Source organism: Notolabrus celidotus, chromosome 20 (genome assembly GCF_009762535.1).
Source record: "Notolabrus celidotus isolate fNotCel1 chromosome 20, fNotCel1.pri, whole genome shotgun sequence".
In the NCBI taxonomy this organism is placed as follows: domain Eukaryota; kingdom Metazoa; phylum Chordata; class Actinopteri; order Labriformes; family Labridae; genus Notolabrus; species Notolabrus celidotus.
Window position 1 is genome coordinate 23,842,405 of NC_048291.1, and position 15,756 is coordinate 23,858,160.

The window sequence follows — 15,756 nt, forward strand, 5'->3', positions numbered from 1 at the left end:
TAAGCCTGTGTTTACACAGACACGGCTTCACATGAGTAGACCAATGGGAATATTAGACTGAAAATGAGGCAGCAGGCAAATAAAACACAGGCCGATACATTTCACAGGAAAGCCTTGTGAATGTTATTATTATATCTGAATACCTTTGAGTTTTATAGGTGGCAATAAAGATACATGGAAGTCAGTGTAGTCACTGTAAGCCTATTTTATCACTGTGACAGGCATTAATTACAATCCACTCTCTCTTCTCTGTCTGTAAGCAGGTGGATGTAACCTGCTGAACAAGTACTAAAGTTACTACATACATACAGGACTGTTCAGTGCTACATTTAAACGACAGTGCTGCCTCTCATACAGTCTTTAAACTCCAGATATCATCTCAGTTTCTATTTCTGACTTAAGTTCAGACTCAGGGTAGACTCACCTCTGGATAGCAGTCCTTGGCAAAAACATGCAGAAGTGCGGTTTTCCCACATTGCGTGTCTCCGACCACCACGATCTTACAGCGGCTGCTCAGACTGTCCATGGTTTTGTCCGTCAGAGGTGTGTTCTTGATGCGGATGCGGATCGCATCAAGCCTCCGATGAGAGACGCAGCAGAATCAAAGAAGGAGTCAGATGTGAGCAAATACATGCGCTGACCCGGTGCGTCTTATCCGGCTGCTGCTGCTCCAGTCCTGTCCTGTATACGCGCGGCTCTCAGGTCCCCTCTGACACTCTCGGACTAACTGGTTGGTCCGCTACCAAAACTGGAGAGAGAGGACGCACGAGCCTGGGAAACTGGCGCTGATTACTGGCCACGCCCTCTTAATGTTCACGCCTGAGTCCCATCAGTCAGCTGGGATGCTGCGCCTGTGGGGAAATGAAAACTGATTCAAGTCTTTGTGCATGTATTTTGACCTCACATGACGTCAATGCAAACATCTTATCAAAGTTTAAAACATTAAAACTCAATTTGCTCCAATTAACAAGAAATATGTATATCTACAACTACATTGTAAAAGCCCATTAAGACTACATAAATGTCTTTATTTCATGCTTGTAAATTATATATATGGCTTTTAGAAGATAGAATAAATCAATTATCTTCTTTAACTGGTATTTAATCTTAATGTATTAGTTTTCTCTCATGTTTCGACATATAAACATGATCTGTGTGCATCCCCAGTTTGTACCTCTGCGTAGGTTTGCTGTGACATTTGTATTTAAGGAGTTTTTGTGGACTAAATAACTCAGCAATGCTCTCTGGTGGGGGAAGGAAAAAAAACGCTGTAGGCAACTAACAGATTGCATGTTTAAGTTTGAGGCTAAAGCTCTCTTAAGGCTTGATAAATCCTACAAACAGAATTATATTAGCATAAAAATATGGCATTCAGTAATTTATTAGAAGATATAACATCGCATGTGCCAAGCTACGTTTTATTCTATTTGGTGATAGTGGTGCTTTGCTGTCTTTTATTAATAACCCTCTGTAGGCCTATTTTTGCCATTACTGCCCCAGTATCTGCATAAATTCTCACCACATTACTCCTAGATTTAGTGCCAGCCTGACCTGTTAATGGAGATACAATAAAAGCAGCATACATACATAAAATAGTCCATCAATTTAAGCAGCTAGGGGTGACCGGGTTTTCTTTATTGGTCTAATTGCCTTACATTCAGATGATCTTCCTCGGAGGTGCCCCGCTGAGGAGTTATTGCTTTTGTGAATGAGATAATTAAATGACGCGGCACCACGTGCGCCACTGTTGAGTCATCTTTACGCAGTCGTCTTGAAGATCAATTCTGCCCCCCTCTGGTTAAAGAGGGTTTTAATCTACACCATTTGTAGCTATAAGATTTAGGATATCATATAGGCTACACTAATTCATATTTAACCTAAAAAAAACCTCCCATATTTAACGTAAAAAACCCTCCCTCTCCTACTGGTGCATCAATATGTTTGCTTTCAATAAGAGCAGTCAGTGGTTATGGCACACTTTGGAAGCATACATGTTCTCCTGGATTTCTCATCTCAATGTTTAAAAAAGCACATCAAGTCACTCGGCCAGGTAAGGAGAACCGCATAAACCTGGGTTGTTAGTGGGTATTTGCTGTTTAGGAGAGTAGTAGTCGTTAAATATTTAAATAGCGACTCAAGTTGCCTAACTTTAAATTGTAGGGTAGCTTCAAAACGGTTTAGGCCTGTAGTAAATTTGGGTCCACTAAAGCTGGATTTAAGATAAGATAAGATATTACTTTATTGATCCCCCGGGGGGGAAATTCAGTTGTTACAGCAACCCATACATAAGTACAATCAAGAAAGAAGTTTCAATAAGTAAAAATAAAAATAAAAAATAAAATAAAATAAAATGGAATAAGTAAAAATAAAAATAGATGAATAAAGCTAGAATACAATTTACAGATATACAATGTTTCAAATGGAATTTAAATTAAATAGAAGTAATTACAGGCAGTATTAGAAAATGTCAGTAGTGACAGGTTGACATGGTGTGATTATGGTTGGTAATGACAAATTAAGCAATAAATAAAATTGATATGGGTATGTAATATGACCATGAGTTGTAGTTAGAATAATGATGTAATATAACATAGTATAATAATAATATGGCAACATAATTATAATACAGTATATTATGCATTATAATGCCAGCAGCAGTCAAGAGAATGCCAACGACTTAAATTTACTAAGGCCCCCCTGACACACCTGGTTAGACTTTGGGGTGCACTTTTTAAACTTTATTTTTTTAACAAAAACTTTAATAGGACCACTTTCTTTAAAATAATCACCTAGCGTCTACATTTGACTTGATCCATGATCTGTGTGCGCAACTGCGGAAGTGTTTCCAAATAAGGAAGTGGTGATTGTAAACAAATCACCCAGCGTGATGGACAGGTAGGTTACAATTATTGTTTACTTTACTTTACCGAAGTTTTGGAAAGGAGAGGAAGTTGTATTTTACAACAAACTAGGGTAACAAGCTTATTCACTGTGGCTGCTGTCAACCATCGCATTTGAGCCAGCATTGCCAAGAAGGTGCAGAAGAGCAACCCTTTTAGATAGTGTAACATCTGCGTTCAAATTACATGATGACTGAGTACATTTGACCTATTAATTGACCTCAAAATATCTTATTTGTCATCACTTTGTAAAAGGTTAAACAATGGAAGGACATGAAAACTTCTCCAGCAGTCAGCAGGTCCTGTGATGGATTCTAAGGAGAGACCAGGTTTAACTGATTCACATCCAATGACAGATCCACGTGGATGGAGTATGAGGTACAGTTTAATTGAACAGATACAATGCTGTGAATGTATTAATGTGATACATACATACATGGGGTGCATTTGTTGATCTAAATATGTGGTACAGATTGCATATCCAATTTGTGTACAGTACATTCTCAGACTATTTGAGAGAAGAAGTTGCAAGTAATTATGTCTCAGATAAATAATGCTTTAAATTTAGTTGAGATGCTTTTTTTTGTAAATGGTGTACCAGCACATGTTCCAAATGAGTCGACTTAATATGATCATATAGCCTACTTAATGTTGTTATTAGTGTAGGAGGAAGGAGCTGTGAGAGTTTCAATCAGTTGACATTGATGCTGAGATCTCAGTCATTGAAGTTAATTGAATTTAATAGTTGACAGCTTCAATGTGAGTTTTTTTATTTTATTTCGATGAACAGACACTTTAAAATCAAATCAACTCTTTGAATATAGCAGCAGGTGGCACTAAGTGTTCACTAAAGGCAAACATCTTTGGCCATATTTCATAACTTATCTGAGAAAATCTCTCTCGGAATCTTCACTGCTGGAGTTCACAGTTTTGCTCTGAATACTTCAGATATTCTTTATTTGGTTTTAGAATATATTCTTTTCATACCAACTTAAACCTGTACTTGTTGCCTCTCATATATCTGGTCACTTGTGTGTCTTGTTAAGTAGTATTAGATCATTTAGAGCGCTGGTTGGCTTTGTGGTTCAAGCGCACGCCCCATAAATAAGAACTTTACATATTAGATTATTTAACTGCGCCTGAGGGACATCTGCAAATTTACCAAAGCATACATCAGTAGATAAATGTATTAGTACTTACAGTAATAGTGGGTGTATTACACTCACGCTCTGGCTGATGATCCAACACAGTCCGCTGTATCTGCCAGCAGGTGGGTGTAGAGCTCTGCATTCTGTCTGTGCAGCAGTATGACTGTGCTGAATGAGCCGGGCTCAGTGATGCTTCAATAGATATGCTACTGCACAAATGAACCAAACAGAACAGTGAAGCCTGGCCAGATCCCTCAACAGGAGGATAAATAAAACATGTAAAACATAAACATTTATGTATATTTGGCCAGTCACTGAACTGGGAAGGAGCCAGTGTGCAGCTCTGTGAACTCGCCAGGAAGAACTTTTCCATCCATCCACACTTAACGTTTGAATTTAACATCTGTAAATCACTGTAGCATATGTGGTGTATATGTAAGCTTTGGCAACCCTGTGCACTGAAACACTGATTCCAAGTACATATTTTCTTTATTCCCTCAGGGTTTAAGTACAACCATATCTTCTTACCTTTACAGACAGAATGGTAGAAGGATATTGTCCCATCTCAGCAGGTCCAGTCTAATCCAACCAGGAGAAAGGCGAGGTGCGGAAACATCAATCACAAGCTGTTAGGTACACAACAATGAGGACAAAGGTGTAAAGGCGAATAAGGAAGGCTTATAAATACAACATATGTAAACAGGCTATGGACTGTGATGTATTAATAAGCTTTAAACTATCAAAGAAGAACAAGCTACATCATCACAATGCCACTTTTTGTATCAGTAGTGCTTGTAAAACTTTAAACATCCTCGGGTCTCTAAAACATTCAGAGAGGCAACAACATGATATGTTACTTTTAAGTTATTCTTGCATAACATTATCCTGTGTGCTCATATTGAAAACCAGGCTAAATAGACTAATCATACTGAAGGCCTGTTAATACTTTCAGCCATAAACAGGTTCATGTTTCATCAAAGCCGCTGTAGATGATATGTATTCATATTTTGTACATTTGTGATTACATTTCTGCAGACGGCACGCATGACATTTGTTGAAACTCCCCTTTCTTAATTTTATTAAACCTGCACTTATAAAAGTTAAAGGGAAGTGAAACACACTTGTTTGTAGTAGACACACACACACCCTCATAGACTGTTCAGACTCCCTGCAGACTCAGTCTATTTGCCTGGCAGAGTGGGGACACAGTACTTTATTCAGGCCAAATTACACCGCCGAGCAACATTATGCATCCAGTAACCTACTTAGTCAACAGAGGAGGTCTCCTAACTGCACCAGGTGTCCGTCTCTGTTCCTGTGCCCTGTTCCTATGTTCTTTTAACCGAAGCCATTTCCTGCGCTGAATACTTTTTTCAACCCTTGTTTAGCTGCTGGAACATGTTCTGAACTTCTCTCTTTGCCTCAAAGTGAAACACACAGGAAAGCTTTCTGCCCCATGCTTCTCTTCTTGTTCTCTTTTTAGATTCCAGCTTACACTTGAAGTTATTTTGCGCCTGCTACATTATCACACAGTACCTGTAAGAGCTAATGAGGAACCATTCTGGAGCACCTACAGCATGCTGATGTATATTCAGAGGGAACAGAGGAAGGGACAACCTGCTTAGTAACATTTGCCTCCGTCAAAGGGAGATCAATGAACGTCTGAATGCTACATCATTAAGCCTCTGTGAGATATTGATCGGGATGCTGCTGACTTTGGCCTCAGGAGTGCCGAGTGGCTCTTGGCAGCCACAAGGTGTCTCACCACTGCTCCTGTGGTCAAAACTCTGAATGGACACTGTGCTGCTTTCTCAGCGGGGATATTTGAATCAGGTTTCTTTTTGGGATCCAAAGTTTAAATATTTTTATCACAAAAGCCACACGACTTTTTGAACAGTCGGTTTTCTTAGTGGCCCTATCACACATGTTGCTCCTGATGGAGAGGTCACTCCGCCCTGTGGCTCCAGCTCCCCATGCTGACACTGAACAACACAAAGCAGGTTGTATCGTTTAATCAAAAGCTGGCCTGACCTCAACACAAACTCATATTTTTCTGAGCTGCCTGTGCGGGGAAGTTACAACAATGAGCCGTACGCAGAACCAGAGTTCCTGCAAATCCTACTGTAGAATAGGCGGCATAAACAGACGTTTCCTCCAGCTGCTGGTGTGCCAGCACCATCAACTTAACAAGTGGGAGTAAACAGACAGTAGGAACACACTTTATTGAAATAAATGTCAATGCATTAGTGTCTGTTAATGTAAAGGCAGCTTAGTGAAGTGCTCTGCAAGATATAACAAGAAAATAACCACAAATGACATGTTTGATTTTGAGTTCATGGTCCTTTTTCTTCCTTTTCTGGTCTGAATAAACCTAAAACTATGAATTGGGAAGAACTGTTCCCTCCTACTTTTTAGCTTCATGGAATTACAACATTTTAACTTGAGTGTTTCTATGCCAACATGCAGAAATCAGCTGATTTTGCTGTTGGCCTCTAGTGTCTTTGCCTTTTAGCAATACTGTCCCTTTTTGCAAATCACCCCTCTGCTTGATGCAACATATGCTTAATCCTATAGCCCTACCCAAACCGAACCCAGCCAATCACAAGAGCCAATCCCCGGATTTCATCAGCTCTCCGGGTTTTCCAGGCTGCCCGTGTCTCGTCCCACTCACACTCTCTGTCAGAGCGCGGCGTTGACAGCCACTGGCCACTGAGCAGCCCACTCTGTCGGGGTTTGTGTCTCCATGCAAGACTGCTGAAAAAGAAGCTCTTACTCTCCTTTTCTTTTCTTTGCAAAGGCAAACAGAACAACAAAGCCCGTGCACGGCCAAGGAAGCACAACAGGTGACAAAAAAAAAAGCCTCCAAGTCATTTTCTAGACTCATCACTGTCTCTCATCTCCCCTGCACAATGTCTGGAGAGGACGCACCTGCCCAGCAGCAAAACGCCGTGGACCAGAAGCAGGAGACCAAACCCGCCGAGGAGCCCAAAGCTGAGCCTCCCAAGACGGACTCGGCACCCGCAGGCGCCGCTGAGGCAGAAGCCACCCCCGCGGCGACCACCGAGAAGGCCCCCGAGGAGGAGACATTCACGTACCGCGCCCTGGTGCTCACCGGCCACGGCGGCTATGACAAAGTGAAGCTGCAAGTGAAGAAGGGAAAGCCCACGCTAAAGGCTGGTGAGGTCCTTGTCAGAGTCAAGGCATGCGGGCTAAACTTCGCGGACCTGATGGCTCGGCAGGGGCTGTACGACCGCATGCCATCCCCGCCGGTCACCCCGGGGATGGAGTGCTCCGGGCAGGTGGAAGCTGTGGGCGAAGAAGTCACTGACAGAAAAGTAAGCACACGTGCCCCTCAGATCTTTTCTTCACACTTAAAGTTCTGTATGAGTGTTTCTGTGTCATTGTTTAAGTGATGAATATGTGCCTCGCTTGGTTTTTGGTGCTGAACTGCTACATCTGGATATGGGCGTGTCAGGCTGTGCTCGCTGCTCAGGGAGTGCTGGTGGCGCTTTAATAGACACATAAAAGACCTCATGAATTGAATGCCTACAGGCTATTTGCTGAGGTTAGTCAAACAATAAAAAGGTTAACAATCAAACCTAATCATATATAAATATATTTGAGCTGTGCTCATTCATTCATTCACTCGTGCGTAATGAGGCAGCACTTGCCTCAAAGTGAGGTAAAAGGCCTCCTGGAGTGTTCAGGTTGTAATATTTCTATAAGAGAGATGCACAAAGTGTGTAAATGATGAGAGTTGAGTTCATTGAAAGAAGCAGCAGCAGCAGCAGCGGCAGGCGTCGCCCCTTGTCTCCCCTGCTGTCAAACAGTGCTGTCTGTGCGCACTTAGGCTGAGCAACTTGAAGTGTAAAAAAAATAAGTGTCAATACTGAGATGGAGACACATTTACGCTTCATACGTGTGTTATAAGTGTTAAGTCTGAACAAACACGTGCTTATCCGCTTGAAGCTTTGCTCCACTCTTGCAGCACCTACGCTGGTCTGCGCTTAGATGTGTGCCAAGGCGCGGAGAGCTGCGTCAAGGAAGCCACAATGAGACCGGAAACGAGACTGCTGTGCCGTCTAAATAAAAGCTACAACAGAAACCTGAGCGTTTCAGTTGTAGCCATTTAATAGGGAAAAAACAAATGCAAGTCATACACAGCAAACAGGAAGGAGTGATCTGAAAGTTCATAAAATATGTCAAAGCATTTTCATTTCAGCTGTGGACTTGGTTGTGGTTTTATCTCATCCTCCATCTCTGTTTAAACGTAATAAATCAAATTAAATCATAATCAGAAGACCAGCCCAATATAGTAAACTTCTCCATGGCTACTGCCCTGCAAATTAATAATTATAAAAGGCTTTTATTTTGTAGACCGGATCTTGGTTATAGTGTGCGTAATGTGGTTGGCTTGACTCCGGTGGCGGAGACTGGAATTACCGACGCCTTTTGTTACCGGGAGCGACGGTGGCGCACAGATTCACCGATTGGAAAGGGCGAGGCAGCATCAGACAGCATGATGTGAGAAACAGATCATCACTTGCCCCTCTTTGTTAACACAGAGCCTCTGTTGTGGGCTGTGAAGAAGATACACAGTCATAAATAAATCACCATTAAAGTTGTTTCAATCAAACAAGCATTTAAAACAGCTTTCCTTAATATTCAGCCTCAGTGTTTGAAGTGGTGAAGAGAATTATTGTCACTTTCTTTCTTTCATTGAATGATGAGTCACAGCCTATACGTCTGTTTTCCTGCAGCGTGGCATCTCCAAGTTAACGCCTTTATAAGGCAATTAAACAACAAAGGCAAAATGTTACACATCAGCCAGTGATGAGTCACACTGGTTGTTGTAATAGCACAACATATTCTCACATCAGCCTGTTAGTATGTGTGGTTAACACCACGCTGATCATATGTGGGATGCAGGAGCAGCACCAGTACATCTGGCTGGGAGTGGCACATGTGTCTGTTCACCATAAATCCATATGGATGGGGAATAAATGCAGAGTAATGGCACTATGATTGGTGATAGGTCAGCCAATCACAGCCACACATATTGGGAGGTTGTGTTTCCAAATGGCTTTATAGCTTCTTTCCACATTGTCAGTAATGTAGATTGGATTTAAAGGTCAGACACCACACACACATGCACACACACACACACACACACCTTGTCATCAAGTCGTACACCCCCACATTGCCCCGCGGTCTTTAGCTTATAGAATTAAGAGCCAATCTTGCTAATGGATGGAGATGTCTGAGATGTTTTGGCAGCTAACACAGAAGGAATGTGCTGACCCTGATGGCACCAGAATTTGGGGAGTTTCATCAGTCACTGCAGCACACACACATGTTCACATACAGCCTTACTGTAATGTGTGTGTAAGAGCATCCTTCAGAACAGTCATAACATTTGATTAAATAATGCAGCTTAAACATGGATGACTAAATAAGTTTGACTTTTATCCTGCTTACACAGCTGTATCCGATTTTTAACATTTTTGTGGTTAAATGAGAAAAGTTCTTCTCCCTGTAGTTCCCTTGTCTTTGGCTTTTTTATTGTTTTGCTGTCATTTTCTATATATATATTCTTATTAACCACCACATGCCTTGTGTTATAGTCCAATAGCTGCTGCAAGATCAGCATCCCTTAAGGGGGCAATAGATTTGAGTGAAGTAATACTACAGTGTCCTCACCCCACATGACCTCAGAGGGAGTGCAGGGGAGAAGTGTAACAGTGAGTAAGCAAGGGAAGATGGGAAAATATCACACCGAAGCTCCCTTGGCACCAAACGTCAGCACTTTTTTTTTACCTCCAGGACTTTTTTTTTTCCAATTTTCATTCTCATCCTCTCTGGGAGTTTTGGTCGGATCTGACCCACATGTTCTCAATTACCTCCCTCTGGCCCACATTGTCAGTCTGGTATTTCCTCCAGCCCTCCTTCCAGCCCTCTATCTATCTTTCCTTCTTTTGTATAATCTCTCGACTCTTTATTCTGCTGTCAGTGGATGCCTCTGTCATGCTGCTCTCTCTTTATGTCAGCATCAGGATGATTTGTAACAAACAGCCGGCATTAAAAAAGTAAACCTGCCTCTCTTTGTTGCTACATTTCTGAGAATGAAAGTGCAGAGTTGCATCAGGGCTTTGAATATCAGTTTGGCTGCAAAAATGAGAACAATGATGATGTTTTTTGGAAGCATGGTGTCCTAATTTGCATAATCAGGTGCAGTGAAGTGCAGAAAGCAGCATGTATGAAAGCAGGGCGTGGCCTTTATCCTGTACCATCATATAAACTGTGCTGAAGCACGATAACACCTACGCTGACACCAGATATTATGTTTCCTTTTAATCACATTCACAGAAGTCATGCAGCCTTCGTGGGCGTAAACATCTAACCTTCATCTTTCCTCAACCGCACTCAGGAACTCTGTAGCAAAAAAAAAAAAAGTCTTCATCCTTTTATCCCCTCTGATAATTTTTTGCTGAGATCATCAAAATTCAAAGCCACAAAGCAGCTGACTTCAGAGGCCCGCATACCCCAAAATTGAATCACCATCTGATTAAGTCTATTCATATACAGCTAACTGGAAGTGTCTTTGTTCAGTTGCCCCCCCGCACTCTTGACCCCGACTGTGACTACATTTAGCAGCGCATGAAAGCCGAGAGAGGAAATGCAAGAAGTGTGTGTTTGTGTGTCACACTGCAAAGATGTTGTAACAGAACTGTCACAAGGCTTGCTCCCCTTGCTCGCTCGGCATTCGATGTCTCTCTACCCTGATTCTGTGACTGTCAGTAACTCACATGCTCAACGTGGGTGCAGGAGAATAGCTGCCGGTGCATTTGAATGTGTGAGTCATGTTTGTGTGTGTTTCCTGTAAAAGCCTGAACTCCCCCGTCTATCGATTTGTGCCACTCTGTAGTTGCAATTACAGTAGTATGGTGTGATGAGTTTTAGGTGTCAAAGAAAGGGAAAAGCAGACGAGGAGATGAAGAGCAAAGGAGAGGAAAGAGAAGTTGCCTTCAGTGAAAGTTTGAAAATACACCAAATGACCGGGCCTCAGACAGAAAGATACGGCTCTGAAAAGAAAAAGAGAGAGAGAGAGGGAGATCTCTCTAATTGGAGTGGATAGACAGTGAGGCGCATGGCTCCCTCCAGACCATTAGAGAGGCCCGGGTGGAGCGGGTTTGTTCCCAGGAGGAGAGAGCTTGTCTTATGCTCAGCCATGGGGAAGAATCTGGCAGGGTCTCTGATGAGCGGAGAGAGGCCAGGGGAGAAGATGGGCCCCATTGTCCTGTCTCGCTGATGATCAGGAGGAAGAGGGGATGAGGGATGAGCGACACTCCTAGCAAAGAGGACGATGAAGACAAACCGAGACAGCGAAGGATGAGGAAACAAGAGGGAAAGAGAAAGGGTCGGAAAGTCTAAGACGCAGACAGGATGACACAAGGGGGACTGGGAGAAGGGGAAGGAAGATGTTCTAAAGTTGTCAGAGGAAAAGCAGACAGGAAGTGAAAGAGAAAGAAAGGGGGAAAAAGTGAGAAGAATGGAAACATGGCGGGGAGGGGGGGGGGGCTGTGTTGGGAGGGGAAGGGAGGATAAGGGGGAGGAAGAAAACAGGAAGAGAGTTATAATACTGCTGTCGTCTCTGTTTCCTGTGTCCCTCAAGCAGGCTCTCCTGATTGGTTGTGAGGGCGCCAGGGGTAAGTTTAGATCCAGGCCGCTCCTTTTGATAGAGACAGTTGTGAATGGAAGGATCCTGCTGTGATAAGGACAGATTGGAAGCAGAAAAAAGGCAAGATGGAGACTGACTGAGCAGCACGTAGAATGACGTGTGTGGCCTCCTCAGTGTCTGCTCTGACAGATCCAAGCACTGTCCCCTTTAAGGGCAACACTTTCTCCTCTTCCTCTCATTTAGGTTATCATCTTCCTCCTTTTCTCACATTCTTGGAAAACAATCTCTTCAGGGTTTGATGGCTGCACGTTTTCATGTCTGCCATTGTTGTAAGCAAACAATAAACCACAATCTTACTACGCCTGCTGCACAGCTCGCATCATTCCCACAGCTAAAGAAACTGTCGAGCTGCAGATGGCAGGAAGCTCCAGACCACTTCTGGATCTAGCAGTTAAACCTCCTGGGGTTCTGAACTGCCAGGAGATCATGTTAAAGCTCTAGAAGTTAATAAGCTGTAAAACTTGGCTTCAAATTAATGAAATAGATTTTACATTTGGTTTTGTTTTAACCCTTTGGTGCTCACACTGCTGGAATGATGTCCTTGTTAACAAAATAGACCCTCTGACAATTAAACCAGCGTTGATTTAGTTATTCTGCAGCTTTTCGTGTAATGTGGTCCACTTTCCACTTCACCTTTTTAGTGCCATCAGACTGTTTCCAACCAGATCTATCAGCTAAACTCCAATTCACAGACTCCCCCCATCAATGTTTCTGATCTGAATATTGGAAATGATTTAAACTGGTTAATATTTAGCTGTTAGGTAAGAGATGATGATTAGTGAGCAGGTTCTTGTAGCAGATTGGAGCTCTGACAGGGTGAGCAGGGTCTTATCTCACCATATCGAGGTGCAGCTCACCATTCATCATCCCATTTATTACAGAGCTTCTGTCTTTATAAATGGGATGATTTTACCACTGAATAATGGTGTTATTTCTCCAGATTGAATAGTCCAACTCTTGCAGTTTGAGCTGTGTCCAAAGTAGAAGTTAAAAATGAGCTTACTTAGCTGCTGTGACTCACATTAAACTGAACATTTACTCTGATGGTGGTCAAAGCAAAGTGAGCAGGTCTACATGAATCACCAGATTGAGTGATCTACCTCATAACTATCAGTCTGTGACATTTTCCATGAATCAGTCTTAAAATATTCAGTGTTAAGTATTAACTTCGTCTACCTCCTGTAGATTTCTGTCAGTTTTTATGTCTTTATTCTCTTCTGCCTTTTCTCTGCTGCTTTGGTCTTCTGTCTTGGTTTTCCCAGTGTTAACAAACCAATGCCAAATCAATTACTTCTCTCTGCACATTGATGTGATGACGGTTAGTGCACAGGAGTCTGTGAGCCATGGTGATGGTGTGCTATCAAGAAATAACAGCTGTGACCTGTTCCCGTGTTATGACCAATGAGAACAAGTTCTTAACTCAGACGTATAATAAATTATAAATTGAACTCCCAGTACAAATTCAAACTTGACCAAACTGATAAAAACACTATGACCATCTGGAATAGGAGTGATTTCATATTTCAGTCATTTCTTCATTTCAGTCAGGAGGATCAGATATTGGACTCTCCTCTTCATGGAGTTATTATCAGTGAAGAGCCTCCACCCTGAGCAGCATCAGTATGTATCTGTGTGGAGTCCAGCATGATGGTTGAGGTGTTGACTTGTGACTTCTGTTGAGGCTGATGAAATAACTGCAAAGAGGAGTGGTGATGGAGAGTTGGAGGAGCTTATAATGGAGGCATGAAGAAGTTAGATTAAAGGACAGTATGAATGTGACGGGTCCACAGTGAGGATGGGATGTGTTGTGATGCTATTGGACAGATTACACAAGTGTTTAAAGCTTTATTCCCTTTTAAGGTAGGCTGAAAAATATACTATAGGTCCAAATATGTGTATTTATAAATCAGGAAGCTAAAAAATACCAGGTTGTCTTACTGTCGCATTTTGCAGCGTGTGAGCCAGCCGCCTATTTTCAATGTTCTGACCCACAGTTCTTTGCGTGCAGATATTTCATCCTAAATGAGCCTTGGCGAGAGCATCGACAGATGAACTACGGGCTGAGGCTGATGTATGATCAGGGTCATCAAAGTTCAAGAACAGTGTTGTAAAGAAGTCTCAAGTGTATATGTTCTTCATGCTAAGTACATACCAAGGAGGGGGAGTTGCAGTTAAATAGAAGCAGGTTGCAGTTTGGAACTCAGGGCGAGTCTTTTCCACCATGTTAGTGTGGAAGTATGGACGTTGGAGCGCAGCCCATCACAGCAGGAAATGATGATTGACTGAGTGCAGAATGATATGAGAAATAAATAACAGGCCGAGCATGCAAACAGTCCTCCAGCGTGTTTGTGGGAGAGTTCCATTAGTTTACTCTAATGTTAATCCTTGGTATTAGCATGTCAGTTTCTCCTTGCCTCTCTGCTCACTTGCTCATGAACTCTTTGACACAGCTTGAGGTTGTTTGGTTGATTCATTATGCTGATATATTTTTCTTAATAATCTCAGTGTCTAAGAGTTTGCAGTTTGAGGGGAAAGTAGCCCATTGTTGTTAATCACTGCCTTAGAGTGTGATTAATTGTTTTCAGTTACCATAAATAGGCGTGGATAATTAATTCATTTACCATCCTCTCACCCTGTGTCTCCTCTTGTCTGCCGTTACAGGTGGGCGATAAGGTGATGGTGCTGAACCGCTTCGGGCTGTGGCAGGAGGTGGCCGTGGTGCCTGCGAGCCACACCTTCCTCATCCCCGAGGGCATGAGCTTCGAGGAGGCAGCAGCCCTGCCCGTCAACTACATCACCGCCTACATGATGCTGTTCGACTTTGGCAACCTGCGGCCAAACCAGAGCGTCCTCATCCACGCCGCTGCAGGTAAAGAGACATTTGCAGAGATAGATGAACAGCATTCTATTACTCTTTTAGTTTCGGGTTGGGATGGATGGAACAAGCTACAACAAAGATCGCTCACTGCAATCATGGATGAATTTATTATAAGTTAATTAATAATTCATTCACAAGCTAAAACACTCATTGTGTTACACATAGACTCTCTAGAGAGATGGGTGACATGACAGCTCCCTGAAAGTGAACCAAGTGATTCAGAGCTCCCCCTACAGACTGATTGCAGTATAGGTCACAAACTTAAGAATTAAAATCAGCTTAAAATACATTTTTCTCAAACATGGTTGCTGCCATTAAAGCTGGTTCTTACCATGCAAGTTATTTGATGCAAAAAAATAATCTGAACTCCAGATTTGCACTGATCTAGAAGCAGCACCCACGGCTTTGAGAGTTCATCCTTGCTGTGCACACTCTGGTTCAGAGAACACAAGATGTCAGTGCCAGTTGCAGGGTGTAGTTTGGCATCACTTGTTTGCAATGGACGAAAGTGGAAATGCATTGTCCATCTTTGTACAGTCAATAGTTCTACCCTGTTTGTTGTAGTATATGAAAAACAAGCTGCAACTCAAAGCACAGATTTAGATTTATGTTCCAATCCTGCAGCAGTAAACCGTATTCAATCAATTTAATATCATTGCAAAACTAAACCTTGCTTAAAACAGAAATAAATCCAGTTCAATATGTTCGGCCTTTAGTGCAGATGCACATCTTCATATCCTCAACACAAAGACTCAAAGCTCGTTTTACGGCATTGAGGCAAACGCCCTTGAATGTTTATAGTGGAAGAATTCCTCCTGCTCTGCACCTCCTGTTTATGCATCCTTTTTCTATATGAATTATGACTGCAGAAGAACCCAGAGTTCATTAGTATGAGAAATAGCATAGTGCTTCTCACCCGCTAAGACTGCACTTCTACTGGAGCATCTGCCACCTGCACTGTGAGGTCAGAGGTCACAGCGTGAGTGGGTGGGGGAACGATGTGGATGGAGGCAGTAAAAGCACCTGTTTTGGGGTGGGCTGCATTTGATTTTTGCTGTGTTTTCACAATCAGGCCAGCTGGAGAGAACGGGG

At 42.5% G+C, this 15,756-nt stretch overlaps 2 protein-coding genes across 7 annotated transcripts in view; one reads left to right on the forward strand and one right to left on the reverse strand.

Moving 5' to 3' along the window:
* Positions 1 to 1,775, reverse strand: part of rnd2 (Rho family GTPase 2) — a 32,145-nt gene extending 30,370 nt beyond the window's left edge. The window contains exons 1-2 of one of the 2 annotated variants that reach the window (XM_034711608.1): positions 1,656 to 1,775; positions 425 to 851 (exon numbers count right to left, since the gene is read on the reverse strand). In XM_034711608.1, coding sequence (XP_034567499.1) covers positions 425 to 526 — 102 coding nt within the window. In that variant the 5' untranslated portion in view covers positions 527 to 851; positions 1,656 to 1,775. Of the gene's footprint in view, positions 1 to 424; positions 852 to 1,587 lie in introns of both variants that reach the window. The other variant, XM_034711609.1, reaches the window with a different exon arrangement.
* Positions 1 to 15,756, forward strand: part of LOC117832463 (synaptic vesicle membrane protein VAT-1 homolog) — a 96,804-nt gene that overhangs the window by 52,283 nt on the left and 28,765 nt on the right. The window contains exons 3-6 of one of the 5 annotated variants that reach the window (XM_034711607.1): positions 3,156 to 3,278; positions 4,550 to 4,681; positions 5,532 to 7,383; positions 14,448 to 14,655. In XM_034711607.1, coding sequence (XP_034567498.1) covers positions 6,958 to 7,383; positions 14,448 to 14,655 — 634 coding nt within the window. In that variant the 5' untranslated portion in view covers positions 3,156 to 3,278; positions 4,550 to 4,681; positions 5,532 to 6,957. Of the gene's footprint in view, positions 1 to 1,968; positions 2,051 to 2,804; positions 2,896 to 2,928; positions 3,037 to 3,155; positions 3,279 to 4,549; positions 7,384 to 14,447; positions 14,656 to 15,756 lie in introns of those variants that run through there. The other 4 variants (XM_034711606.1, XM_034711605.1, XM_034711604.1 and 1 more) reach the window with 4 other exon arrangements.